The sequence below is a fragment of the Cervus elaphus genome, chromosome 30 (genome assembly GCF_910594005.1).
Source record: "Cervus elaphus chromosome 30, mCerEla1.1, whole genome shotgun sequence".
In the NCBI taxonomy this organism is placed as follows: domain Eukaryota; kingdom Metazoa; phylum Chordata; class Mammalia; order Artiodactyla; family Cervidae; genus Cervus; species Cervus elaphus.
The window spans coordinates 4019121-4042522 of NC_057844.1; the positions used below are offsets into that span (position 1 = coordinate 4019121).

The 23402-nt window shown below is 43.0% G+C and overlaps 1 protein-coding gene across 5 annotated transcripts in view; it reads left to right on the forward strand.

The window, feature by feature from the left end:
• The first annotated feature begins 1704 nt into the window (after window positions 1-1704).
• Window positions 1705-23402, forward strand: part of DIAPH3 (diaphanous related formin 3) — a 530827-nt gene continuing 509129 nt past the window's right edge. For 2 of the 5 annotated variants that reach the window (XM_043892388.1, XM_043892390.1), the window contains exon 1: window positions 1705-2053. In XM_043892388.1, the coding sequence (XP_043748323.1) occupies window positions 1718-2053 (336 nt within the window). In that variant the 5' untranslated portion in view covers window positions 1705-1717. Of the gene's footprint in view, window positions 2054-6566; window positions 6941-23402 lie in introns of those variants that run through there. The other 3 variants (XM_043892386.1, XM_043892387.1, XM_043892391.1) reach the window with 2 other exon arrangements.

Consider the following 23402-nt stretch of genomic DNA (forward strand, 5'->3'; position numbering starts at 1 on the left):
TATGGCATCCGGTCCATCACTTCATGGCAAATAGATGGGGAAACAGTGGTAACAGGGGTTGACTTTATTTTTTGGGGCTCCAAAATCTGTGCAGATGGTGATTGCAGCCATGAAATTAAAAGACGCATATTCCTTGGGAGGAAAGTTATGACCAACCTGGACAGCATATTAAAAAACAGAGACATTACTTTGCCAACAAAGGTCTGTCTAGTCAAGGCTATGGTTTTTCCAGTGGTCATGTATGGATGTGAGAGTTGGACAATAAAGAAAGCTGAGCCCCAAAGAATTGATGCTTTTGAACTGTGGTGCTGGAGAAGACTCTTGAGAGTCCCTTGGGCTGCAAGGAGATCCAACCAGTCCATCCTAAAGGAGAGCAGTTCGGAGTGTTCATTGGAAGGACTGATGTTGAAGCTGAAACTCCGATACTTTGGCCACCTGATGCGAAGAGCTGACTCATTGGCAAAGACCCTGATGCTGTGAAAGCTTGAAGGCAGGAGGAGAAGGGGACAACAGAGGATGAGATGGTTGGATGGCATCACCGACTCAACGGGACATGAGTTTGGGTAAACTCTGGGAGGTGGTGATGGACAGGGGTGATGGACTGCGTGCTGCAGTCCATGGGGTTGCAAAGAGTTGGACATGACCGAGTGTGAACTGAACTGTACAATTTTTCTAGATTCCACTTGTATGCATTAATATACAATATTTATTTTTCTCTTTCTGACTTACATCACTCTGACAGACTCTAAATCCATCCACATCCCTATGAATAACCCAATTTCATTCCTTTTGAAGGCTGAGTAATAGCCCATTGTACATATGTACTACATTTTCTTTATCCATTCATCAGTAGATGGACATCTAGGTTGTTCCAGTGTTCTGACTATGACTCCTCTAGGCCTTGCCTCTGCCTGGAACGTCTTTCTGCTGAAAGTCACGCCACTCTTTTCTGTCCTAAGAAAGTCTTTGCATCCTTCCTTTCTTCTTTCCAAATCCTCCCCTTCAGATTTAATACATTTTTAAAAAAAATTCTCAAGAACTTTTAAATTAACTGCTATAACATTCATGTTATTTCATCTGTGTAAGGATTTGTGAAGCACATTATTAGACTGTGCGCTCCTCCAGGAAGCGCTGTCTGGTTTTTGGTGGCTGCCTCTGCCACCCTTGAGCGGGTTCCCAGCTCTCAGCAGGCGCTCAGACGGCCTGTGCAGAAAGCGTCCTCTAGGGCGTCCTGGAGGCTATGGTCCTCTCCTGCTTAGCGGCCCTTCAAGTACAGATCCCAGAGGAACTACTTTTCCCAGTGGCCGTCACACAGGGGCCTCCCGAGACGTGCGGAAACGGGGATCAGATGATTTCGCATCCAAGCTCTGCTCAAGTGGCGGCGTTGGGCAGGTCCCGCCGGATCCCGCCCCATCCCCGGTCAGCCGGAAGCCATTCTCCAAATTCCAAACACACCCAGACTAGTCACTTCCCGGTACTCTTCCCACACTTTCAAGGCCGGCCGCACCCACTGCCCTTCAACTTGGGCCGCCTGCGCCTCCGGAGGCTCGAGCGGCGCAGAGAACGGCGGAACCGCCAATCACGCTTCTTCTTGCCCGGAAGGGGCGGCGCCCAGGGCGCGTCCCTCCGAGTGCGGCCCCGGATTGGCTGCGCCCAGGCTCGGCGGCGGCCCCGGATTGGCTGGGCCCGGGTGCTCGGCGGCGGCGGGACTTTTCGGATGTGTCGGCGGCGGTCAGGAGGCAGCGGTTGGACTGAGCTGGGCCGGCGCAGTCGGCGGCGGTATTGGGGACGCGCGCGGCGGATGCCGGGCTCCCTCCCGCGGTTTGCAAAGCTGCGGCCTTCTCCTCCCTCGCCTGCCCGGAGCCGCGGAAGCATGGACCGGCACAGGCCGCGGCTGCGTGCCCCGGCGCAGCGCTCGGTCGCCGGGGCCGCCTACCCCGCCTCCTCCCCGGGCCGCAGCCGCCGGGACAGCGAGGCGCCGCGCAGGAAGGGCCTGCAGCGCCCTCCGCCGCCCCGCGGCCGCGCGGCGCCTGCGGAGAAGCGCCCCAAGTTTGTAAGTTGGGCCTTGGTCCGGGCGGGCTGAGGCCCGGTGCTGGGTCCCTCGGTTTTCCTCAGCTCCGGTCTGGCCGACAGTGGGGGCGGGTTCCCTGGACCGAGCCGTGAGCTACGCTTTGTTCTAGATCGTCAGAGCTGCCGTCTCCTCACGGGTTATGACGGCAGCGCCCAGTTCTGTTTGGATCCTTTGACAAACATCTGATCACTGCCCCAACTTCCTAAGGCTGTCGTGAGAAGCAGCTTCAAACGTTTCAGTCCTGATGTCTCTCGTGCACTTTGCATTTTTAAGTTAAACTTTTCTTTTTTCCCTTAGCATCTGAGGGTATGAGATATATCGAAGTGATCTTTAGGTGATAGGTTTGCTTTTTCAGCTTCATGTTTTAATTCCCAAGAAAAAGTGTTTTTTTTTTTTTTTCCCAAGAAGTTTTTAAAAGTAGATTATAACTTTACAAATTGAAACGGCTCGTTTTAAAACTTGGCGGGTCATGCAGTCACCGCTAAAGAATGTTTTGGTTAGTTTGGAAAGAATTCTGAGTATTTGAAACCTGCTATTCCGGTTGCTTCTCTTAGTCACTTTAACGGTCAAAGAAGTGTCGTGATTAGCGCCTTGTAAATCTTTGTATTGGCACTAACTAGTGAAAGAAGAGAGAAGATTGTTTTGTTGTCTGTGTGTAAATAAATCACAAGCAAATTACATAGAGGGTTGGTACATTTGGAGTGAGACAGAATTGACAATTTAATACCCCCCATTTTACTTAGAAATACGGAAAAACATTTTAGTCATAGGTGAAATTTTAGAGTACAGCTTGTTCCTTCTGTGAACAAATGAAAGCTGTTAGAAATGTGAGTCAAGATACACAAATTAAGGGATGAAGGCTTGTGGAGGAGGAGTGAGTAGCTACGTATAACAGTCAAAAATGAAACATGATTAAAACAGAGCAGAGCCTGAGATGTATCAGAATACTGAAAATGAAGGACAGCATGGATTAATGATGCAAAATTAAGTATCAAGATGACCATAAGAATGGTGAAATTTTACAAAGGGGATCAACTGTGTTATTGACTGTTATCTTAACATGGCTGAGGAATAAATAAGACAGAGTTGGCAGTGAAAGATTCTACCCCATATGGGAAGAATCCACCGGGCAATGACTTTTTTTCTTTTTACTCTCTGGGTTAATGTCATCATTCCTGTTTGTCTCTGACTCCTGTGCTCCAGAATGTATGAAATGTAATTTTCTGTGACTCCTTCCAGCAAGGAGGTCATGAAAGAAGAACCTAAAATAATATTAATAGGTTTCGTTTCCTTGAAGGATGTATCAGGTGATGTGAGTTCTAGGTTCTGTGCTGTTTTTCACTTCTTAGGTATGTTGTAAAGATGAAAAAATGTCTAAAGACACACACTTTTAAGCCCTCAGTCTAATAAATACATTTAAAATACTGTGCGTGTTTTTAGATTGATAGAAGTCTGATTTGAATCATGACTTTAAATTAATTTAGAAGTAATTTGGCTTCTTTGTAATCTCATAAACTAATTTAGATTCTTGCTTACATGATAATTTCTTGGTATTTTCCATTTTACTAATTCTGTCATCAGCTGTGTCTAATTTATTTAACTTATTCTGAATATTTGAATTATCAATTATCTTTTATTTCTATAAGTTCCATTTGCTTCTTTTTCAAATCTGCCTGGTTACTGTATTCTTTATATTGCTGTTTCTTATTCCTTTGTTCCTTTAGACACTGCCTATTTTACTCTTTTTCTTCTGTATTTGGCATTTATGGTATGTGCATCTTTGGACTGTGTACAGTGACTTGCACCCGTGGTAGAGTGGTCTCTCCCTCTGTGCTTGTTAAATTTTGTATTGGTAATTTCAATGCTTAATCTTAACCTGTCTTCTAGGAGTCCTAACTCGGGAGAGTTTTCTTTGGGCATGATCTGAGTCTATTTCTACTAGGAGCCTGAAAGCGCCATCTCTCTGTTGGATTGGAATCATAGAGGGCCTGGAATTGGAGATGCAATTCTAACTCTCCTAGCCTAAGCTCAGTATCCCAGTACCAGGTTACCTTCTGAGCAGGCGTTCCCAACCTGCCTGCTTCTCGCTGTTCTCAGTCCCACTTCAGTGATGCTTGCTAATTGGTTGGAGGGTGATTTTGGACACCACCCATTCCTCATGAGATCTCAGCAGTGCCCCAAATAGTGATTGTTCTGTCGTTCAGTCTGCTGTACTGCTGGACCTCAAGTCCATTCTTGGCTTTCTCTTGATTTGGAATGAAATGTTGCTAGCTAGTCTGAATCCCTTCAGGTCACATAGTCATTAGGTCACCTGGTTGCTTTTGACTGTAACAAGTCATGCAGGTTAGTGATAATGTGCGTGACTGGTGTTTGCAAGCCACAGGATTGCAAGCTTGTGAGGAACTGTGGGTCAATGGCCACTGGCTCCTTAGTGTAAGAAGGTAGGAGCCTGGTCCCCACTGAATTTCTATCTACTTCGAACCTAGATAAAGCAGACAAATCCTTATTTTCTGCTACTTGTATAGTTGTGGGCCTCTAGTTAGTGTTGAATTGTGTATAATTGTCAGTAGCATAGAACTTCTCCCCATAGATATGTGTAAATAGTAGAGATTTGTCTGTTGTAAGTGTAGGATAGTTTGGCTGCACAATAAATCAGCTTCTTTTGGGCTGCTTGTGAACTCAACCACTTGGTTTCAGCAGGGGATGTGGCAAGCAGCGTGTGTGTATGTGTGTGTGTGTGTGAGAGAGAGAGAGAGAAGGTCCTGGAGATAGTTAATGGGGACGGGGGTGCCACCAGTGGAGGCTGGAAGGACAAGGCAGGAGCCTGGGTGAAGACTTCGTGAAGGTGAAGAGAATTCAGTAGATCATTAAAGTGGTACTTGCCCTAGGTCACACCATTGGTTCCTGGACCCAAGTTCTATTTCCCTTCTAGAACAAAACAAAACGGTTTCCTACTCATTGTGAAAAGTCTTTCAGTGACACTAGGCGTTTAATTCTTACCTCCCACTACTAGAAATGCACAGTAGAGACAGGGGAAGTCCCCAGATCCAGAGTGAGAGCAGGACGTGTGGCTTCAGGCGAAGTCTCCATCTCCAGGATGTGGGTCCGGTCCTCTGAAAGGGGGCCTGTAAATTCCGTGAGCCAAGCTGGCAGAGTAGCTCTTCTTTTTCAGTTAGGATATCCTTTAAGAGTTCTCACAGACTTTACTGTAAATTTCACATCTCATCTTATGGTTTCCATTGTATAGATTGTTATTACAGTATCTAGTTCTGTCACTACAGTAGCCTCAGTTTTGATAGGAGAGGTTTTCACCGGATCCATTAACATCTGTATGTCTACTGTGGTTGATCGTTGTTAGTAATAACAGTTAACTTTAATGAGCCAAGCACTGTTTTAGGTTTGTCATAGATTTCAGCTCCTGTAATCTGTTTAACAACCCAATGAGGTAGATACAAGGTAGCCTTGTTTGCTAGAAGGGGAAACTGAGGTACAGAGGTTAAACCGCCTTTGGTTGCATTGTTGCCTGGGTGCGAGACTGGGATTTGACTCTAGGGAGGCTGGCTCCAGAGGACACATCCTTAGTCCATGAGCTGTGTTACTCTCCCATGCTAGTGGGAGTTTTAATCATTAGTGCTGCGTTTTTCATTCAGGAACCATTAACACTAGTTAGTAATGTCTTTAGTTAATATAGATAGTGATTTCCTGATTGTAAGCAGGTTGTGAGGTGGGAAGAGGTGTTAGGTTGGAGAACTTTTGCTTGTTGTACTGGGAACTTGAGAACTGAAATTGGGGTGGGCTTGGTGAGAATCATGTCTGCTCACCTCATTTCCTTAGGCTTCTTTGGAGGTAGAAGTGGTCGGCTGAATAATGATCCCCCCAAAGATTCAGCTCAGTTCTGTCCCTTAGTCGTGTCCAACTCTTTGCGACCCCATGGACTGCAGCACGCCAGGCCTCCCTGTCCATCACGAACTCCCAGAGCTTACTCAAACTCATGTTCAGTGATGCCATCCAACCATCTCTTCCTCTGTCATCCCCTTCTCTTCCTGCCTTCAGTCTTTCGCAGCATCAGGGTCTTTTCCAATGAGTCAGTTCTTCACATCAGGTGGCCAAAGTAGTGGAGTTTCAGCTTCAGCATCAGTCCTTCCAATGAATATTCAGGATTGGTTTCCTTTAGGAGGGACTGGTTTGATCTCTTTGCTGTCCAAGGGACCCTCAAGGGTCTTTTCCAACACCATAGTTCAAAAGCATCACATCTTAATTTCTGGAGCCTGGTTACCTTATGACAAAAAAGGACGTTGTAGGCATAATTAAGTTTTTAAAAATGGAGATATTATTCTGGGTTGTCTGGATGGACCCTGCTTGCAAACACATTTCCTTAGGAGAGGAGGTAGAGGGAGATTTGACTACAGAAAGGTAAGAAGATGTGGTGGCTGCAAGGCAGAGACGGGAGATGCAGCGACACTCTAAAGAACGCCGCAGTCACCAGAGACTGGGAGAGGCAGGGGCTGTTCCCACAGAGCCCGGGGAGGTCGGCCCTCCTGACACCTCGATTTTAGCCCCTTTGGAAACATTTCTGTTGTTCTAAGCCATCGTTGTGGTATTAATTTGTTACTGCCGCCACAGGAAACTTGACGGCAGGTATAGTTATGAGGATGACCACATTGAAAGTTTTGGCTTCACAACTTGTAAGTGTATGCTTTAGGAGAACCATCAGATCATTTAAATCGCTTCCTGTGGTATCGTTTATTTTAGATTTGTGATCTGAGCGAAAAGAAGATAACCACAGTTTGGTTTCCTAGAAAGACAAGAACATTCATTCATCTTGCTGTGCTGTATCTTTCTCATAAAGCGACTATGATAATGATACAGGCGATTTCTGTGTGCTTTTTTTGAATTAATTTCTTCATTGAGTCCTCAGAAAAGTGATGCTTTCAGTTGTCCTAGATTTACACTGTCAAGAATTGGAGATTGTGTTCTTAGTTGAAGGCTTTAGGCATCTGAATTTTATTCATATCAAAATTCCACCTAACCCAGCAGGCACAAAAACCTATTTAAAGTAAAATCACTTTATTCAGCCCAGTCTTCTAAGTATAGTTGTCTTTCGGTATCCATGGGGGATTGGCTCTAGGACCCTCCTTGGATGCTAAAATCCATGGTTGCTCAAGTCCCCTACATAAAATGGCATAGCATTTGCATATAACCTATGCACAGTGTGTTAGACACTTATTTGTGTCTGACTGTTTGAGACGCCCATGGACTATCCTGTGGCAAATTCAAGTTTTGCTTTTTGGAACTTTCTGAAGCTTTTTCCCCCAAATATTTTTGATCTGTGGTTGGTTGACTACTCGGATTCGGAACCTGCATGTACAGAAGGTTGAATGTAAATTGCTCTGAATCATCTCAGACTTTCTTTTCTTTCTGTCCTTCTAATAGAAAAAAATTTGTTTGTTAATAAGACTTATTAAAAGAAACAAAATATATCCACTGGCTTTTGGGGAGCATATTAGCTGCTGAAAACAGATGATAGATGGTACATACACTTCTGGATCATGTGGATCTTTGTGAGTAAGAAGGGGTGGGAGCAGGGATGATTGTTTTAGATTTAGAGCAAGGCTTAATTGCTTTTTTCAAAGACTCATGTCTTTAATTATGAAGCAGGCAAACTGACATACATTTATTGCACTGTGAAACCTTGCATCTCATCTAGTCTGTCTTGCAGCAATTGCTTCTGAACAGATGTTACCTGAAACACCTTTGTGCAGTTGGTAGAATGCTAAAATTTGTCATGCTTTTATTATTGTTGTCTTAAATTAACTCTGCTTTATGGCATAACTTTATTGCTGTGTCCTAGAATCTTTATATATTTATTGCCTTATAAATTGGATTTAAAATTGGCTTTTTATATGGAATGTGAATTAACGTGTGTATAACTTGTTTATGCTTACAGAATAACACAAGACAAAACTGCTTTGTGTTGCACTAATGCAGTTGTCTTTAACTCAGCACATCGTATACTGTCTCCAAACTCGGAGTGAAATGAATGCTACAGAATATGCTTACGATCACACTCTGCTTGTTTATCCCAGAAACTAATTTGACTTTTAGATCTATAAAATATAGATTAAGCATAACCTTTTACTTCATGGGATATTAAGGATCAAAGCATGAGCTTTCTTTGAACAGGATCTACAAAGGTAACGGTCTCTCAATAGCAGCAGGGTGGCATTGAAACACCTTAGCGCCGAGAGTAATTTTCGCAAATAGCAAATCATATAATGGTTATTAACTTAGGGGAGAATTTAAGAGTTTCAGTAAGTTAAGTTTTGATACTGGAATATTCAGAGTACTGTCTAATGAAAGCTACTTGGAAATGCTTGCCATAGATTTTGTTCTTCAAATGATCAATTATGATCCTTTCTCACAAATTTTCTGTAGAAGAGACATTATGAATAATATTTCGGGGCAGTGACTTGGGTCACTTTTAGGGCTTGGATTCCAGCTGAGTCCCTTATTAGCTGTGTGAACTTAGGCGAGTTGTTTAACCTCGCTCTGTGCCCGTTTCCTCATATGTAAAAGGAAGTTGTGGGGAGATGAGAAGTTAAATGTGATGGGTTGAGACCGGTACCTGTAACAGCGCTTAGACTCTGTCTAAATATTTACCATTTATAGTTTTGTTGTTGTCATCATTGGTAGTAATAATAGTAGTGGTAGTACAATTTTTGTGTAGGGTTTAGGGCATTGGGAACATTACAATGCATATTTGAATAACTTTCTTACATTGGGAAATCTTAATAGGGCCATACTTTTTCCTCATGATGAGACGGAGGCATTCTGTTCCCTAGTTTTACCCTGACATGTCAGCTGACATGCACAGTGATGGAGACTTCTGATTCTTAACGACTGAAAAGTCAGAGCAAGTTTCTGAATCTTTGGGAGGGGAATGTTTTTATTTGCAAAACGAGTTTCATGCAACTATGAAACTTGAGTACCAATGAAACTTACAAAAAGGAACTTGCAAAGGAAACAACCTCAAATTGAGGAAAAAAATTCTTGTGACACTCCATTGTGATTTGAATGATAGTAAAAATAATGTTACTTATATCTGTATATATAAAAAGCTAAGTATAAATCTTTATGCTTCTGGCTCTTTTACAGAACAGATTTACACATAAAATCCAAAACAAAACTATAAAACTTATAAAGTTTAAATTGGTAACATTAATGTGATTGATGATTTTGTTGAAATTACATCCTCATTATTAGATTTATTAGTGGAAAGATATGTGTGTGGTTTGCTGGGCTCCTTTTTGTCACCTTGGCTCTTGGGGCAGAAGTGGGACTCTGGAGCTGAGGAGGCTCAGCCCAGACCATGCATCCAAAGGCCCAGCTTGCGTGGCGGGCGGAGGCCTGTCACCGAACACCTCCATCCTTCTCCCGAGGCCTGGACTGGAGGCTCTGAAGTGAACAGCCTCACTGGCTCTTCTGGATGGAGTAGTGAACTCTTGTAATGTGTTTATGATAAAAAAGAGCCATATGTAATTTTCTTTTTAAAGTAAATTATATGAAACTGTTGAAAAAGAGCAGAAAGAATTGGAGCCAAGGCCACCAGTCCCTGTATTCATCTTTTCTTGAAATATAACTTTCTGCAGCTGTAGGTTTATTGTTCCTTGAATAGTGTCATTTTCTAATTACCTTTTGGACTTGAATTTTTCCTAAGTGCAGGAGTTTGTGAAACCTACACGGCATGCTGTCCGTGTTGTCTGGCCTGCCGACACCATGTTGGTACTGCATATAAATGCAGGCGTGTTCACCAAAAGTGCCTGAGGGAATGTGGTTTAGAGAGGGCTTCCCCGGTGGCTCAGCTGGTAAAGAATCTGCCTGCAATGTGGGAGATGTGGGTTCAATCCCTGGGCTGGGAAGATCCCCTGAAGAAGGGAGTGGCTACCCATTCCAGTATTCTGGCCTGGAGAATTCCATGGACTGTAGCAGCTTTCACTTTCAGATTGTCCAGGACGTGCTTGGTGGTGATGGTTTAGTCACTAAGTTGTGTCCGACTCTTGTGACCCTGTGGACTGTAGCTCGTCAGGCTCCTCTGTCCCTGGGATCTCCCAGGTGAGAATATTGAAGTGGGTTGCCATTTCCTTCTCCACCAGAATGTGCTTGCTTTATTTCTAATGTTTAATATAATCTTGAAAAAATAGAAAGTTTTAAAATTCTGATAGAATTGGAGAGTCTGTAGAAGAGCCCTGCAGACCTCAGTTGGAGGAACTTGGAGATGACTTGAGGAGTTAGGAGAGTCCCCGAACAGGCAAAAGTTTTGTCCCTTTGTTTAGTGTTTCATTTCGTGATGAACTAAAAGTGATTAGTAAGTATTTATCAGTAGTGAACCAGAAGTGATTAGTAAGTATTTATCAGTAGTGAAGGATTGTATACAATGTGCTTCAAAACAGTCTACCTCTAAATGGTTTTCTGAGGGTCAGCATTTCCCTTGCAGTCTTTAAAAAATACATTTTATCTTACAAAAGTGGTATAGAACACCATGTACTGCTCACCAGTAGGCTTCAGAAGTGAAACATCATAAATCCTACTGAAATGTTCATTTCTTCCCCTTCTGTCCATATCTCCTTATTACCTTTGCTTTTCATTTCTTTGAAATAAGGGCTTATGTGACTTAAACTTTTTTTACATTTTAATTTCTTTTTGGTGAGGGGGTTTCCAATTTATCTCTTTTCCCCTAAAAATATTCCCATGAATGGAATTAGTACCCAATAACTTTCTAATCTCTCCACCATTGAGCATCATAGCCCATCTTAAATACCTGAAAAGGAGGGGGCGCTATGACTTAATGTGTGAAACATCTCCTAAGGACATCCTGTGTGCTAAGGGCCTTGCGATATTCCCAGGTAGCTGTGGTCTATGTCAGACCTTCAAGGAAAAGATGTCTAAGTAACTTGTCCAAAACTCATCAGAGAAATTATTGCTAATTCTAGGTCATTATAGATGTTAAAAAAAAAGTATATGCTTTTTTTGGAGATAAGGTATAGAATTTCTTAAAACTCTCAGTATGATATTGATACGTGGATTGATCTAATTGTAAGATACTTAATGTTACATTTATTTTTCCAATTTTATTGTGAGGTATCTTCCCAGGATGTAGGGGACTTTTTCCTGTAGTCACTGCATTTTGCTGAGGCAGGCGTTTATTTGGGTGTCATAAAAATGAAACTTTGTTAACATTCAGTTTTTAACCAGGATTTGCAAATTGGTGACATTAATTATAGATTGTTCTGTGGTATTAAACTGTTTCTGTTTATCAAAACTTTGGATGGAATGCAATTCAAATGACAATTACAGTTCATTTCTAATGAAAAATTTGACAGCCTGAGAAATGAACATGAAAAATAGAATTCACATAATCTATATTCAGAAATCCAATGTGACAGTTTCATTTCTTTATAAAAGGTGATGCTTTCGATTAAAACCATGTTCTCACTGCACTCACCTGTCTTCTGAGGGTATTATTTTACTCTTATTGATATGTTATCTCGAGCCTGCTTTCAGTTGCTATGTGCATATGTTTGTAAGCTTTTGGAAGTCACTTTCTCTCTTGGTGGTGCCTGATACAGGCTTAAGCTTACAATGTGAACACCTGGTTAATTGAAAAATCTATGCAAAATAGTTCTTGTAATCTTATACCACCTGATTCACTAATCTATTCATGATTAATTTAAATTGAAATGTTATTGATATACCATTAATGTCTGTTTTCTTTTCTCTAAAAGATTGCTCTGGGGGTGGGTGAGGGCATGTGAGTGTGTGCTTAGTCGCTCGGTTGTGTCCGACTCTTTGCGACCCCATGGATTATAGCCCACTAGGCCCCTCTGTCCATGGAATTTTCCAGGCAAGAGTTCCAGAGAGGGTTGCCATTTCCTACACGAGAGGATTTTCCTGACCAGGGATCGAATCCATGTCCCCTTTGCAGGTGGATTCTTTACCGCTACCACCACCTGGGAGGGCCTTCAGAGACTACTTGAAACATACCTGGGTCATTGGAGGACTGAGTCTGCTGACTCAGGTCCTCCAGGGGCCGGGCGGTGTGGCTTAAAACCTACCTCCCACCCCTAACCACTGTGATAGAGAGGCTTGGCTTATATGTGCTTGGGTGAATTAGCTTCTGTGCCTCAGGTACCCTGTCTGTAAAATGGGATAGATAGTCATAGTATTGTGAGGATTAGTCGGGTAATGCATGTTATTATAATAGCTTGGGCACAAAACTAGCAGTTAATATATGACAGCTGTTATTACATCTCTTTCTGGAATTGCCATGTGATTAGGGCCTGATAAACTAGTTGTAAGTTAAAAACATCATAAGTCAAAATTGCATGGACTATGCCTAACCAGCTGAACATCATAGCTTAGCTTAGGCTGCTTTAAACATCCTTGGAACATTGCATTGGCTTATAGTCAAGCAAACACATCTAGCAGAAAGCCTCTTCTGTGATGAAGTGTTGAATGTCTCTTGTCACGTGTTGAACACTGTTCTGAAGGTGGTAGACAGGCTGGTCGTCCGGTCTGGAGCAGTTGCGTCCCCTGTGACCACGTGGCTGATGGGGCTGTGGCTGCCACCCTGCCCAGCATCTGGGGAGGACCCTGCCCCTGTCGCTAGCCTAGAAAGGGTCAGAATTTAAAATCTGGAGTACAGTGTCTAGTGAGTAAGTATAAGTTTTGCATTATCGTAAAGTCACCCCTTTCTAGGTGGGAGACTGTAGTTGTATTCTTTTGATTCTTTCCCAGACCCCAGAGTGGGGGAGATTTCCGCGTCTGCAGTGTAGGACATCCTGAAGGGCAGGTGACCAGACCTCAGTTACTGACAGCATCTTGACCTTTCTCCTTCTGCTGCCCACCTCCCTCCGCCCTCCTTCCCCCGTTCCTGGTGTCCAGGGCCCTGTTCTTGTGTCCAGGGACCCGACCTCAATTACAGTGGGGCCACATAAAGAGCTTGGTCCCTGGGTGCATCCCCCTCCTTTCTTCATCTTCTGCCCTTGCCTCTCTTTCTTTCTCTGTCAGCCTCCTGCTGACAGCATTTGCTCCACACCCTACAGAAGTAACCCAGGACTCTTTTTGAACTAGGATGACTTCACATTCCTTGCCTCCTCAAGCCTGATATAACATGGAATATCAGAAAATAAAAGAGCACTGGCCTCCATGTGCACTTGCTTCCTGTCTCCAAGCCTGGAGTGACCTGACAGGCTTCTCAGTGAGGGACCCACGCTCTGTGGCCGGGGGAGACCCCGCGAGCCCTGCGGCCTGCGATGTCGGGGCTCTGGACCTGCTGGCTGGCAGGGCCTGCAGCCTGCTGTCGCAGTCGTCACTGGCCCGGCACTCACTCAGCTCTCTGGTGGACTGTGCACTCCTGAATCACTTTCTGCAGTGCTCTGAAGCAGAACCCTCACGACCCTGGTGTTGCGCTTGATGGGACCGAGGCGAGGAGAGAGGTGCTGCGCTGGGGACGAGGCTGTGGGCGGCACGCAGCCAGGTGGGTCCGGGCTTTGAGCTAGCTTTCTGGCTGCTGCTGTTGCTTAGTCACCCCATTGTGTCTGATTCTTTTTCAGCCCCATGGATTGAGGATTTTCCAGGCAAGAATACTGGTGTGGGTTGCCATTTCCTTTCTCCAGGGGATCTTCCTGACCCAGGGATCGAACCCACATCTGCTGCCTGTGTCTCCTGCATCGCAGATGGACTCTGACTGCTGAGCCTTTGGAAGGCCCCGCTTTTTGGTTCCATCCTTTTTTACTTCTCTCAGCGTTTATGCTGAGACTGTATTCACTCTTTTTACCTTCTCTATAGGCCTGATTCCTTTGTTAATAGTGTTTTAAATTGAAAAAGTAATGTATGAACCTCTTAAAAAGCCCAACAGAATGAGTTCAGAGTGAAATTCACTGACTCCCTTACATCCCGGTTGAGATTTTCCCCACACAGTAACAGTGATGACTTTAATCATTTTCACTTGGATGCTTTACTGATACTCGGTGTGTGTGCGTAGCTCCCACTTGGAGCTGCCCTGGCGCAGCATTCGCTGAAACTGTCTTAGACATCGTTTCTCCTGCATCTCCACACTCAGCCTTGACAGAAGTTAAAGGCCATATTGCTTGAACTGGCTCAATTTCCTGCTATTGCACCAATAATCTATATCTGCGACGCTTCCTCCTTTCTCCTCCAGTATCTGTAGAAGTGTCTGGTTTTCTATTCAGGGTTAGCCCCTTTGCCCCTGATCTTCATCCAGTTCCACTGCAAGAGGCTATTTTACTCTTCACAGGTCCCATCTTATTAAAATGCTCAAACATCTACTCTGAAAGAAAGAGCAGGAGCAAAACCAAACACCCACCTCTCCCAACTGTCCATGACCCAGACACCGCTCTGTACCGTGCTGTTCCCTTCCCTCATAGCCAAGTTCTGTGAACTCGTTGCTCTCGTTTATTCTGTAAACATTTGAGTGGCACAGTTGGGTACAGCTTGGTCCCTGACTTCAGGAGGCTTGCACTCCGTCTGGCATGGACACAGAGGTGCAGTATTACCAGGGAGCCCACACTGTGTCATTTTTAAGAGCTCAGACTCTGAAGTTAGCCTGGGTTTAAGTCCTGGCTCTGAAACTGGTAGCTCTGTGACCTTGGCAAATTGCTTTTGTTACTGATGTTGTTTATTTATTCATCTATGAGGTGGGAACAGTAGTATCTGTATTATAGTTAAACATGACGTTTCAATATGTTATATTGGGGGTTAACATGTAAGTACTAAACAGCTCTCAGCTCATTGCTCCTGTCATGATGGCATTAGCCAAGGGTAGAGAGCGCTTGTAAAGGGGGGATTCAGACACCTCCCACAGGCTTCTCAACTTTTGCTTCTGTCTTTCCACTAAAATTTGGCAGGTCAACTACTGCCAACCCAGTGGCTGGTCTTCATCTTCAGTTCAGTTCAGTTCAGTTCCGTTGCTCAGTCATGTCCGACCGTTTGCGACCCCACGGACTGCAGCACACGAGGCCTCCCTGTCCATCACCAACTCCCGGAGTTTACCCAAACTCATGTCCATTGAGTTGGTGATGCCATCCAACCATCTCATCCTCTGTCGTCCCCTTCTCCCTCCTTCAATCTTTCCCAGCATCAGGGTCTTTCCAAATGAGTCAGTTCCTCACATCAGGTGGCCAAAGTGTTGGAGCTTCATCTTACTGGACTTCAGAGTTTGAGCACTGACCCATCATTTCTTCAAATCTTTTCTCTAACTTGTTCTTCTCTTCTAATCTTTGCTTATCTATCTTCCTACCCTCTTGGTGTTCCAAGTACTCTCACTTTGATCTTTTACTTATTTGGACTTGAGATTTCCCTCCAGCATGGACTCCTTCATTTCACTGGCTACCTGGTGATACAGGCGTCTACCTGTGTCAGTGCTGTTCATCACGGCTTTCAGTGATGATGGAGCTTTCTGCTCTGCTGTGTCCAGTTTGATATCCACTAGTCATATGTGGCTCATGCTGTTAGAGGGCTGATTTTTAATTTGATTTAGTTGGAATTAACTTTTGACATAGCCATATGTGACTAATGGCTATGCCATACTTTGACTCACATTCGTGTTTAAAGGGACTGCCTGTGGTCTCAGAGTCTTTATTTGTAGGTCAGACTGCCTTCCAGTGATGGGACGGTTTGTTCCTGGATAACTTGCACATCTTGTTCAGGCAAATGTGATACACTTTCACAGCCTCTGAAGCTACCCTCAGCTATGGGTTTGTGAGTGAAACGCCATCAGTGATAACAGAAACAGGCTTGGGGTCACATCTGTTAGAATGGCTGTCATCAAGAAAAGAGAGCAAGTTTTGGTGAGGATGTGGAGGAAACGGAACCCTTGTGCACTGTTGCAGGGACTGTAAGCTGGTTCAGCCTCTAAGGAAAACAGTATGGAGGTTTTTCAGAAATTAAAAAAGAACTATTATATGACTCATTAATCCCAGCTCTGGGTATATGTCTAAAATAAATGAAAACTGAACCTTGAAAAGGTATCTGTGATGCTTCCCTGGTGGTCTAGATTGGCCAAGAATCTGCTTGCCAATGCAGGGGACATGGGTTTAGTCCCTGACCTGGGAAGGTTCTACTTGCCACGGAACAGTTGAGCCCAGGGCCACAACTACTGCACCCTTGCTGTCAAGCTTGCAAACTACAGCTAATAAAGCCTGTGTGCCTAGAACCCATGCTTCTCAAGAGAAGCCCATTGCAGTGAGAAATCCATGCACTGCAACTAGAGAGTAGCTCCCACTTGCCACAATTAGTGAAAAACCCGCATGGAGCAACAAAACCCGGCGCAGCCAAAAAAAAAAGCTATCTGGAGTTACATGTTTATTGCAGCGTTACTCACAGTAGCCAAGATAGAAAGCAACTTCAGTGCCCATCCACAGGTGAACGGACAAAGAAGGTTCGGTACGTACTGAGTATATACAGTGGGATTAAATCCATCCGGGAGAAAGACATGCTGCCGTTTGTGACAATGTGGTTGGACCTTGAGGGCATTATGCTAAGTGAGAAAAGCCTAAGGGAGAAAGACAAATACTGTATGATACTACCTATATGTAGAATCTGAAAAAGCAGGGTAGGGGAATGTGTTAAAGGAGGTCAACTTTGGAGAGATGAGTTAAAGGGTATAAACTTATAATTAGAAGATAAGTTCTGGAAGTCTACCATACAGCATAGTGGTTATAGTCAACAATGGTGTATCATAAACTTCAGAGTTGCTCAGAGATTAGATCTTAATGTTCTCAGCATTAAAAAGATGATAATTATGTGATGTGATAAAAGTGTTAGCTAAAGCTACTGTGGCAATCATATTGCAAAATATGAATGTATCAGTCAACATGTTGTATACCTTAAAGTTACACGATATTATATGTAAATTATATCTCCATAATATAAAAAGCAGATACAGTAGGTTTATCTTCGTATCCTCACAGGAGCGACAGTAATCGGTTATCTGCTCTAGGTTATGATCACTGGGGACTCCTGCGCCTGTGGCTGTCAGCTGCTGACTCCCCCATAACCCTTGCTGACTTATTAATGCGCTTGAATGGTGCGGTAATCAGTATAAAACTATGTGCGTCCAGAAGTCCTTTACAAACATACTTGGGTTGTTACTAGAGTAATCACTAGAGTCTCCTTGGCTTTGTTGGAGGATTGCCAAAGGCGGTTTAGGCTGCAGTTGCTTGATCTTACAGCTTGACTATGGAAATTGGTGTGTTCAAAACCCAAATTGTGACATGGAATGTTATGTGTTGGAATGTGGCTGTGTCATTATGTAACACAGTGTAAGTTTGATACAGTATTGGACCGCTCTGTGTCTAATCTCATTCATGCATTTCTGTCTCCAAATATCTCAGATTTCTTTGGATAAGAAGTGCAATGAAGAATATTAAGGTGAGGAACCCATGTGTTTCAGCACGTGTAGCACTGGAAAGATAGTTACTTATATTATTTTTTGAATAGCTGAAAACGGAAATAAGTGACCTAGGTTATTTATTTTTTCCTCTGAAAGCTATTGAATTGTAAACTCCTTAGAGGGCAGATGCTATGTTTCATAGGTATTTATATACCAGACCAGACGTGATGTCTTGCTAGCTTACGTGCATGCTCAGTCACTTCAGTTGTGGCCGACTCTTTGACACTGTGGACCGTGGCCCGCCAGGCTCCCCTGTCCACGGGATTCTCCAGGCAAGAGTAGTGGAGGGGCTGCCACGCCCTCCTTCAGGAGATCTTCTGAACCTGCGTCTCCGACATCTCCAGCATTGGCAGGCAGGTTCTTTACCACTAGTGCTACCTGGGAGGCTCCTTGTTATTTTAGATGCTCAATAATGATATCTTGCTTGGTTAGTATTTCTAAAAGAAGTGTCAAGTGTAACCACATTTTATGTATAGTACTGGGACTGTATGTAAGAGCTGGAATTGCGCTCTTTTTCTCCCTTCTTCAGACGTCAAATTTGTAAATATGCAATAATCTTTTTGACTCATTTTAAGTGACAAACCAATTTAGAAGTAGTAATAAAAAGTAGTAATCAAAAAAAAAAAAAAGAAAAAAAAAGTAGTAATCAAATTATGCAAGAAAACTTAGTGGTGATTTAAAATGTTATTTAAAACAGTTCAAACTTATCAATAATTTAAAAGAAATTTTCTTTAATTAGACTTGTGTGTGTATGTATTTTAATGATATTTTGAAATGTGAATGTTTTTGTGGCTTATGTTTAGTCTTATTGGGAAGCACATGGTATATAAGGCATGTACTAAACTGTAAATTCTATGAATAACAAAAAGTATTCATTACATTTCTATTTTACACTTCAGCAACTTTAAAAGATAAAAGGGAAACTCCCTAGCAAAACATCTATTTTTGCGTTAGTCAATTTTCAGAAATTACAGTCCTCGCAGCTTCTTATACTCACTCCCCTCGAGTCTCAAGGTAACACTGTGTCGTCAGTATTAGAACACTTACTAACTGCCCAGCTGGAATTACACTGGTCTTTCTTGCTCAGATTTTATTTTCGGCTTCTTTACCTCATAAACAATTCAGAAACTGCTTTATTTCTGCTGTGGGTCTTCCTCCCTAGGTTTGGGACGGTGAAGACGGAGGGAAGGGAAAGGGAGGGGTCTGAGCCTGGGTTTGGGTCTCATTGACCAAGACTCCGTTCTCAGACTGCCCACTCTGGTAGATCACTTGTGTGACAGTCAGTTTCCTGATCAGTGAGATGGGGCTTCGCTGGTGGCTCAGTCGTGAAAGAATCTGCCTGCAATGTGGGAGACACAGTTTCGATCCCTTGATTGGGAAGATCCTGTGGGGTAGGAAATGGCAACCCACTCCAGTTTTATTCTTGCCTTGGAAATCCCATGGACAGAGGAGCCTGGTGGGCTATAGTCCATGGGGTCAGATGAGTCAGACACGACTTAGTGACTAAACCAAGGTGAGACAAGGGCTAGTTTGTCAGATCGTTGGGTGTGTTAGCGGTTACAGTAAGTCTCGCTAAGTGTTGCTAGCAATGGTGATGTGAGGTGGATACCTAAGCCTTCATTTTGCAGTCTTGGTTTCTGTCTCAGTCAAGGCCTTTTTTGGGCTTAAAGGCACAGTCACGATCTAGTTCAAGGTTAGAAAGAGCAATTGTAAAGAGGCCTGGGGCTGTCTCATGGGGTCAAGAACAGTAAGTTTAGCTGTTCCTCTCTTGGCCTGGAGCTGCGAACTGAAAGCTGGCAGCTCCTCTTTGGCTGGGATCACACGGTCTCCGGTTGCCTCCTAAGAGGCATCTGCTCCACGGTGGTGTGTCTGCAGTGTGTTGCTTCTGCTGGTCTGCCTTTCACACAGCTCATCACAGAGCCTCACAGTCCTAGGTATGTGTGATGCTCCCGGTCCGGATTCTCATATCTGAATCCCAAGTCCAGATTTCTGGGAGAGTGAGGATGTGACTGGCTTTGCTTGAGCTCTGCTTCCTCAGCTGTGGCAGGGCTGGCTTACAAAGAACAGGAAAAGAAGAGACCGTGTGCTTGAGACACACAAGCCAACACATGTCTGCTCTAGCTGCCCCTGTGGGACTTTGGAGACCCCTTGATGCTCGGCACTGAAAGGCAGAGTTCGCAACGGTGTGCCCGGTTCAGTGGTTTCTAGCAATGGTTATATGCTCGAGGCACCAGGAGGAGCTCAGGTACTTAGGACAGGCCCTGTCTTTGGGTATTTTGATTCAGTTGCTTTGGGATATTACTCAGGCATTTGTATTAGGAACAGAAAACAGAAACTCTAAACCACTGGCCTAATATGTTCCCCGCACTGTGGTATGTCTAGTTCAAAGATAAGGGAAACAAGGTTCCTGACAGGTTTAAAAAAAGAGAAAAAGATATACACATGATCTGCCAGACAGTGATTGCAAACAGAAGAGCCATGGACGACAGGTGGAGTCACCACTGACGATACTGAGGTTCACCCACCTGTGCTGTACATGTGTGTGTGTGTTACCTACTCAGTCCGTTTGCTTCCCTCCCATCTTAGTCGCCCCTGAAGCTGCCAATGTCCTGAGGCCCAGGCAGCACGCTGGCTTTAGGGATGGTGTTGAGAAGCTGCTGCTGACTGGAATTCTCAACCCCAAAGAAAAATGACAGCATGTGAGAGGCCCCAGCAGCTGAAAGGAGGGTGGTTCAATACCATTAACACTCAGCAAAACCTGAGAGCCTGTATGCAGGTCAAGAAGCAATAGTTAGAACCAGACATGGAACAGTGGACTGGTTCCAAATTGGGAAAGGAGTACGTCAAGGCTGTATATTGTCACCCTGCTTATTTAACTTATATGCAGAGTATATCATGCGAAATGCCAGGCTGGATGAAGCACAAGCTGGAATCAAGATTGCTGGGAGAAATATCAATAACCTCAGATATGCAGATGACACCACCCTTATGGCAGAAAGTGAAGAGGAACTAAAGAGCCTCTTGATGAAGGTGAAAGAGGAGAGTGAAAAAGCTAGCTTAAAACTCAGCATTCAGAAAACGAAGATCATGGTATCTGGTCCCATCACTTCATGGCAAATAGATGGGGAACAGTGGAAACAGTGACAGACTTTATTTTTTCAGCTCCAAAATCACTGCAGATGGTGACTGCACTCATGAAATTAAAAGGCACTTGCTTCTTGGCAGAAAAGCTATGACCAACCTAGACAGCATGTTAAAAAGCAGAGACATCACTTTGCCAACAGACCTCCGTCTAGTCAAAGCTATGGTTTTTCCAGTTGTCATGTATGGATGTGAGAGTTGGACTATAAAGAAAGATGAGCACCGAAGAATTGATGCTTTTGAACTGTGGTGTTGGAGAAGACTACTGAGAGTCCCTTGGACTGCAAGGAGATCCAACCAGTCCATCCTAAAGGAGATCAGTCCTGGGTGTTCATTGGAAGGACTGATGCTGAAGTTGAAGGTCCACTCCTTGGCCACCTGATGTGAAGAGTTGATTCGTTGGAAAGGAGGAGAAGAGGGTGACAGAGGATGAGACGGTTGGATGCCTTCATTGACTCAATTGACATGAGTCTGAGCTAGCTCCAGGAGGTGGTGAAGGACAGGGAAGCCTGGCGTGCTGCAGTCCATGGGGTCACAAATAGCTGGACACACCTGAGGGACTGAACAACGACAAAAGCAGAGTTGCTGATAAAGTGGAGTCAACTGTCACTTAGTGTTTATGTTGAAACTTTGAGAATGTTGTTACGCTTAAGCATTTGTAACTGTTGCGTTAGGGGAATAAAGGCCCTCATCCTCTAGATGGCCTGGTTCGGATCTACCCCTCTTCCTCTTCTCTGGTTCAATTCCCGTCACTGCAGCTGTGCTGGCTGTCTCCTAATCGCCTTTGTTCCGGCTGCTCTTTTATCTGAAGTACTTACCCCACTTGTCCATGAAGCTACCTCCTTAGTCCACTTCCAGTCTGCTCAGATGCTGCCTTCTCAGTCAGTCTTATGCTCACCCCAGTTCCTCCTTTTAAAACTGCATCCTGCAAACCCTTCCACTCTGCTTTCCGGGCCTGCCTTCCTTTGAAGAACTTTGCATTTTTAGCAGAGATCTCATCACCTTCTAACATCTTCTGTAACTTACTGTGTTTGTTGTCTGTTTCCCCAGTGGAAGGTGAGCTTTTCTAGGACAGAAATTTTTGTTTTACTGATGGATCCCTTGCCAGTAACATAGTAATATTTAATAAATATTTGTTGAATGAATGAATGTTTTAGGAATCCCTCATTCTGTGAGGGTAAATTGTGCCCTACCAGTTTTCCCTAAATCATGGCTAAAACTTATTTCTGCTTTAGTTGTAGATCATTATTAAATATTTGCATGTTAATTAGCAAGTATTTACGCAAATGTAATTAGTATATAATTAGCAAATATAATTGGCATATAATAGAGATTCTGCCTTTTCTCCCTGTCAGCATTAAACACTTCTGTTACGGTGCTTGTCCCACTGTCTTGCATTTGGTTATTCAGTCACTTGTCATGCTGAACCTTTGGTTGTAAACTCCTAAGGGCAGGTATTGGGTCCTCTTTATATTTACTGTAGTGTCTTGCACATGTTGGGAGCCTAATTGTATTGTGTAGTAGCAAAAAAAAAAAAAAAGGATTACGGGACTAGATTGAAAAATCATGTCTTATTTCTTTTTTTCTTATTTGTTATACTTTGTTATCTTGTCTTCATTTGCATTAAGGGGTTATCAAGTGAGTGGTATTTATCTTAGCTTTCTCAAGATGGCATGGGATCATTTACATTTACAATAAGGAACAATGATAGATTTCTTTTATTTCTGACATTAATAAGTGTCATAAAGTAGAAAAATAAAGCTAAGTCAATATATTATTGTTGCCACAGAAATTGAATTTATGTCAAAAGGATTTGTGCTTGTGATGTAGTGATTCGTATATTTTTCTTGAAATTAAGTCTCTAGCAGGTGACAGCATCAATAATTCACAAAACCAAGGAGCCTTTTGAGATAGGTTAATTTATATATGTGGATTAGAAAACACATGAATAATGTGCTTAATGTATTCTGACATATTTGAAAATATGCATCGAGAAACAGCCTATTAAAAAGGCTGTTCACAGTATTTATTAGACTTTTATTCTTACTTCTTTTACTGTCTCATACATAACATTTTTATTTAAAAAGGAACTAATCTATATTTTCTGCCTGGTGTGAAAAGTATTATCCATAGTAATTAAAAAACTTTATTCACTATAAAATAAATATGCTCATTCTAGACAACTGAGGAAATACAGAAAAAATGTAAAAATAAAAGTTCCCAATCCCACAATTCAGATAGATAAAATTAACAATGGTTCCTGTCTGATTTTTTCCCATAAGTATGTATGTTAACAAAGTTAGAATTACATTGCAAATGCAATTTTACTTCAGCTTTGTTTCCTGTAACATTATATTATAAGCATTTTCCCTATGGCAGAACTGTAATCTATTTACTCTTTCCCATCTTCTGAGTTTTAGGTTGATTGCAATTCTGGTCATCTAAAATAACACGGTAGTGGTATATATATGTTTGTATATAAGAATACGTGATTGTATTTCTTATTTTCTCTGTATAGATTCTAGAAATAGAATTACTAGGTTAAAGAATAATTACTAGTAGAATTCTTAGTTTGAACATTGGATTTATTTCATCAAAATTGTTCTCTAAGGTTTAACCAAATTTATGTTCTTTATGGTGATGCTAGAATGTAAACAAAATCCTTCTCAAATAATAGATGCACTGACGCTTGGTACCATATGAGCCTCAGGAATATCC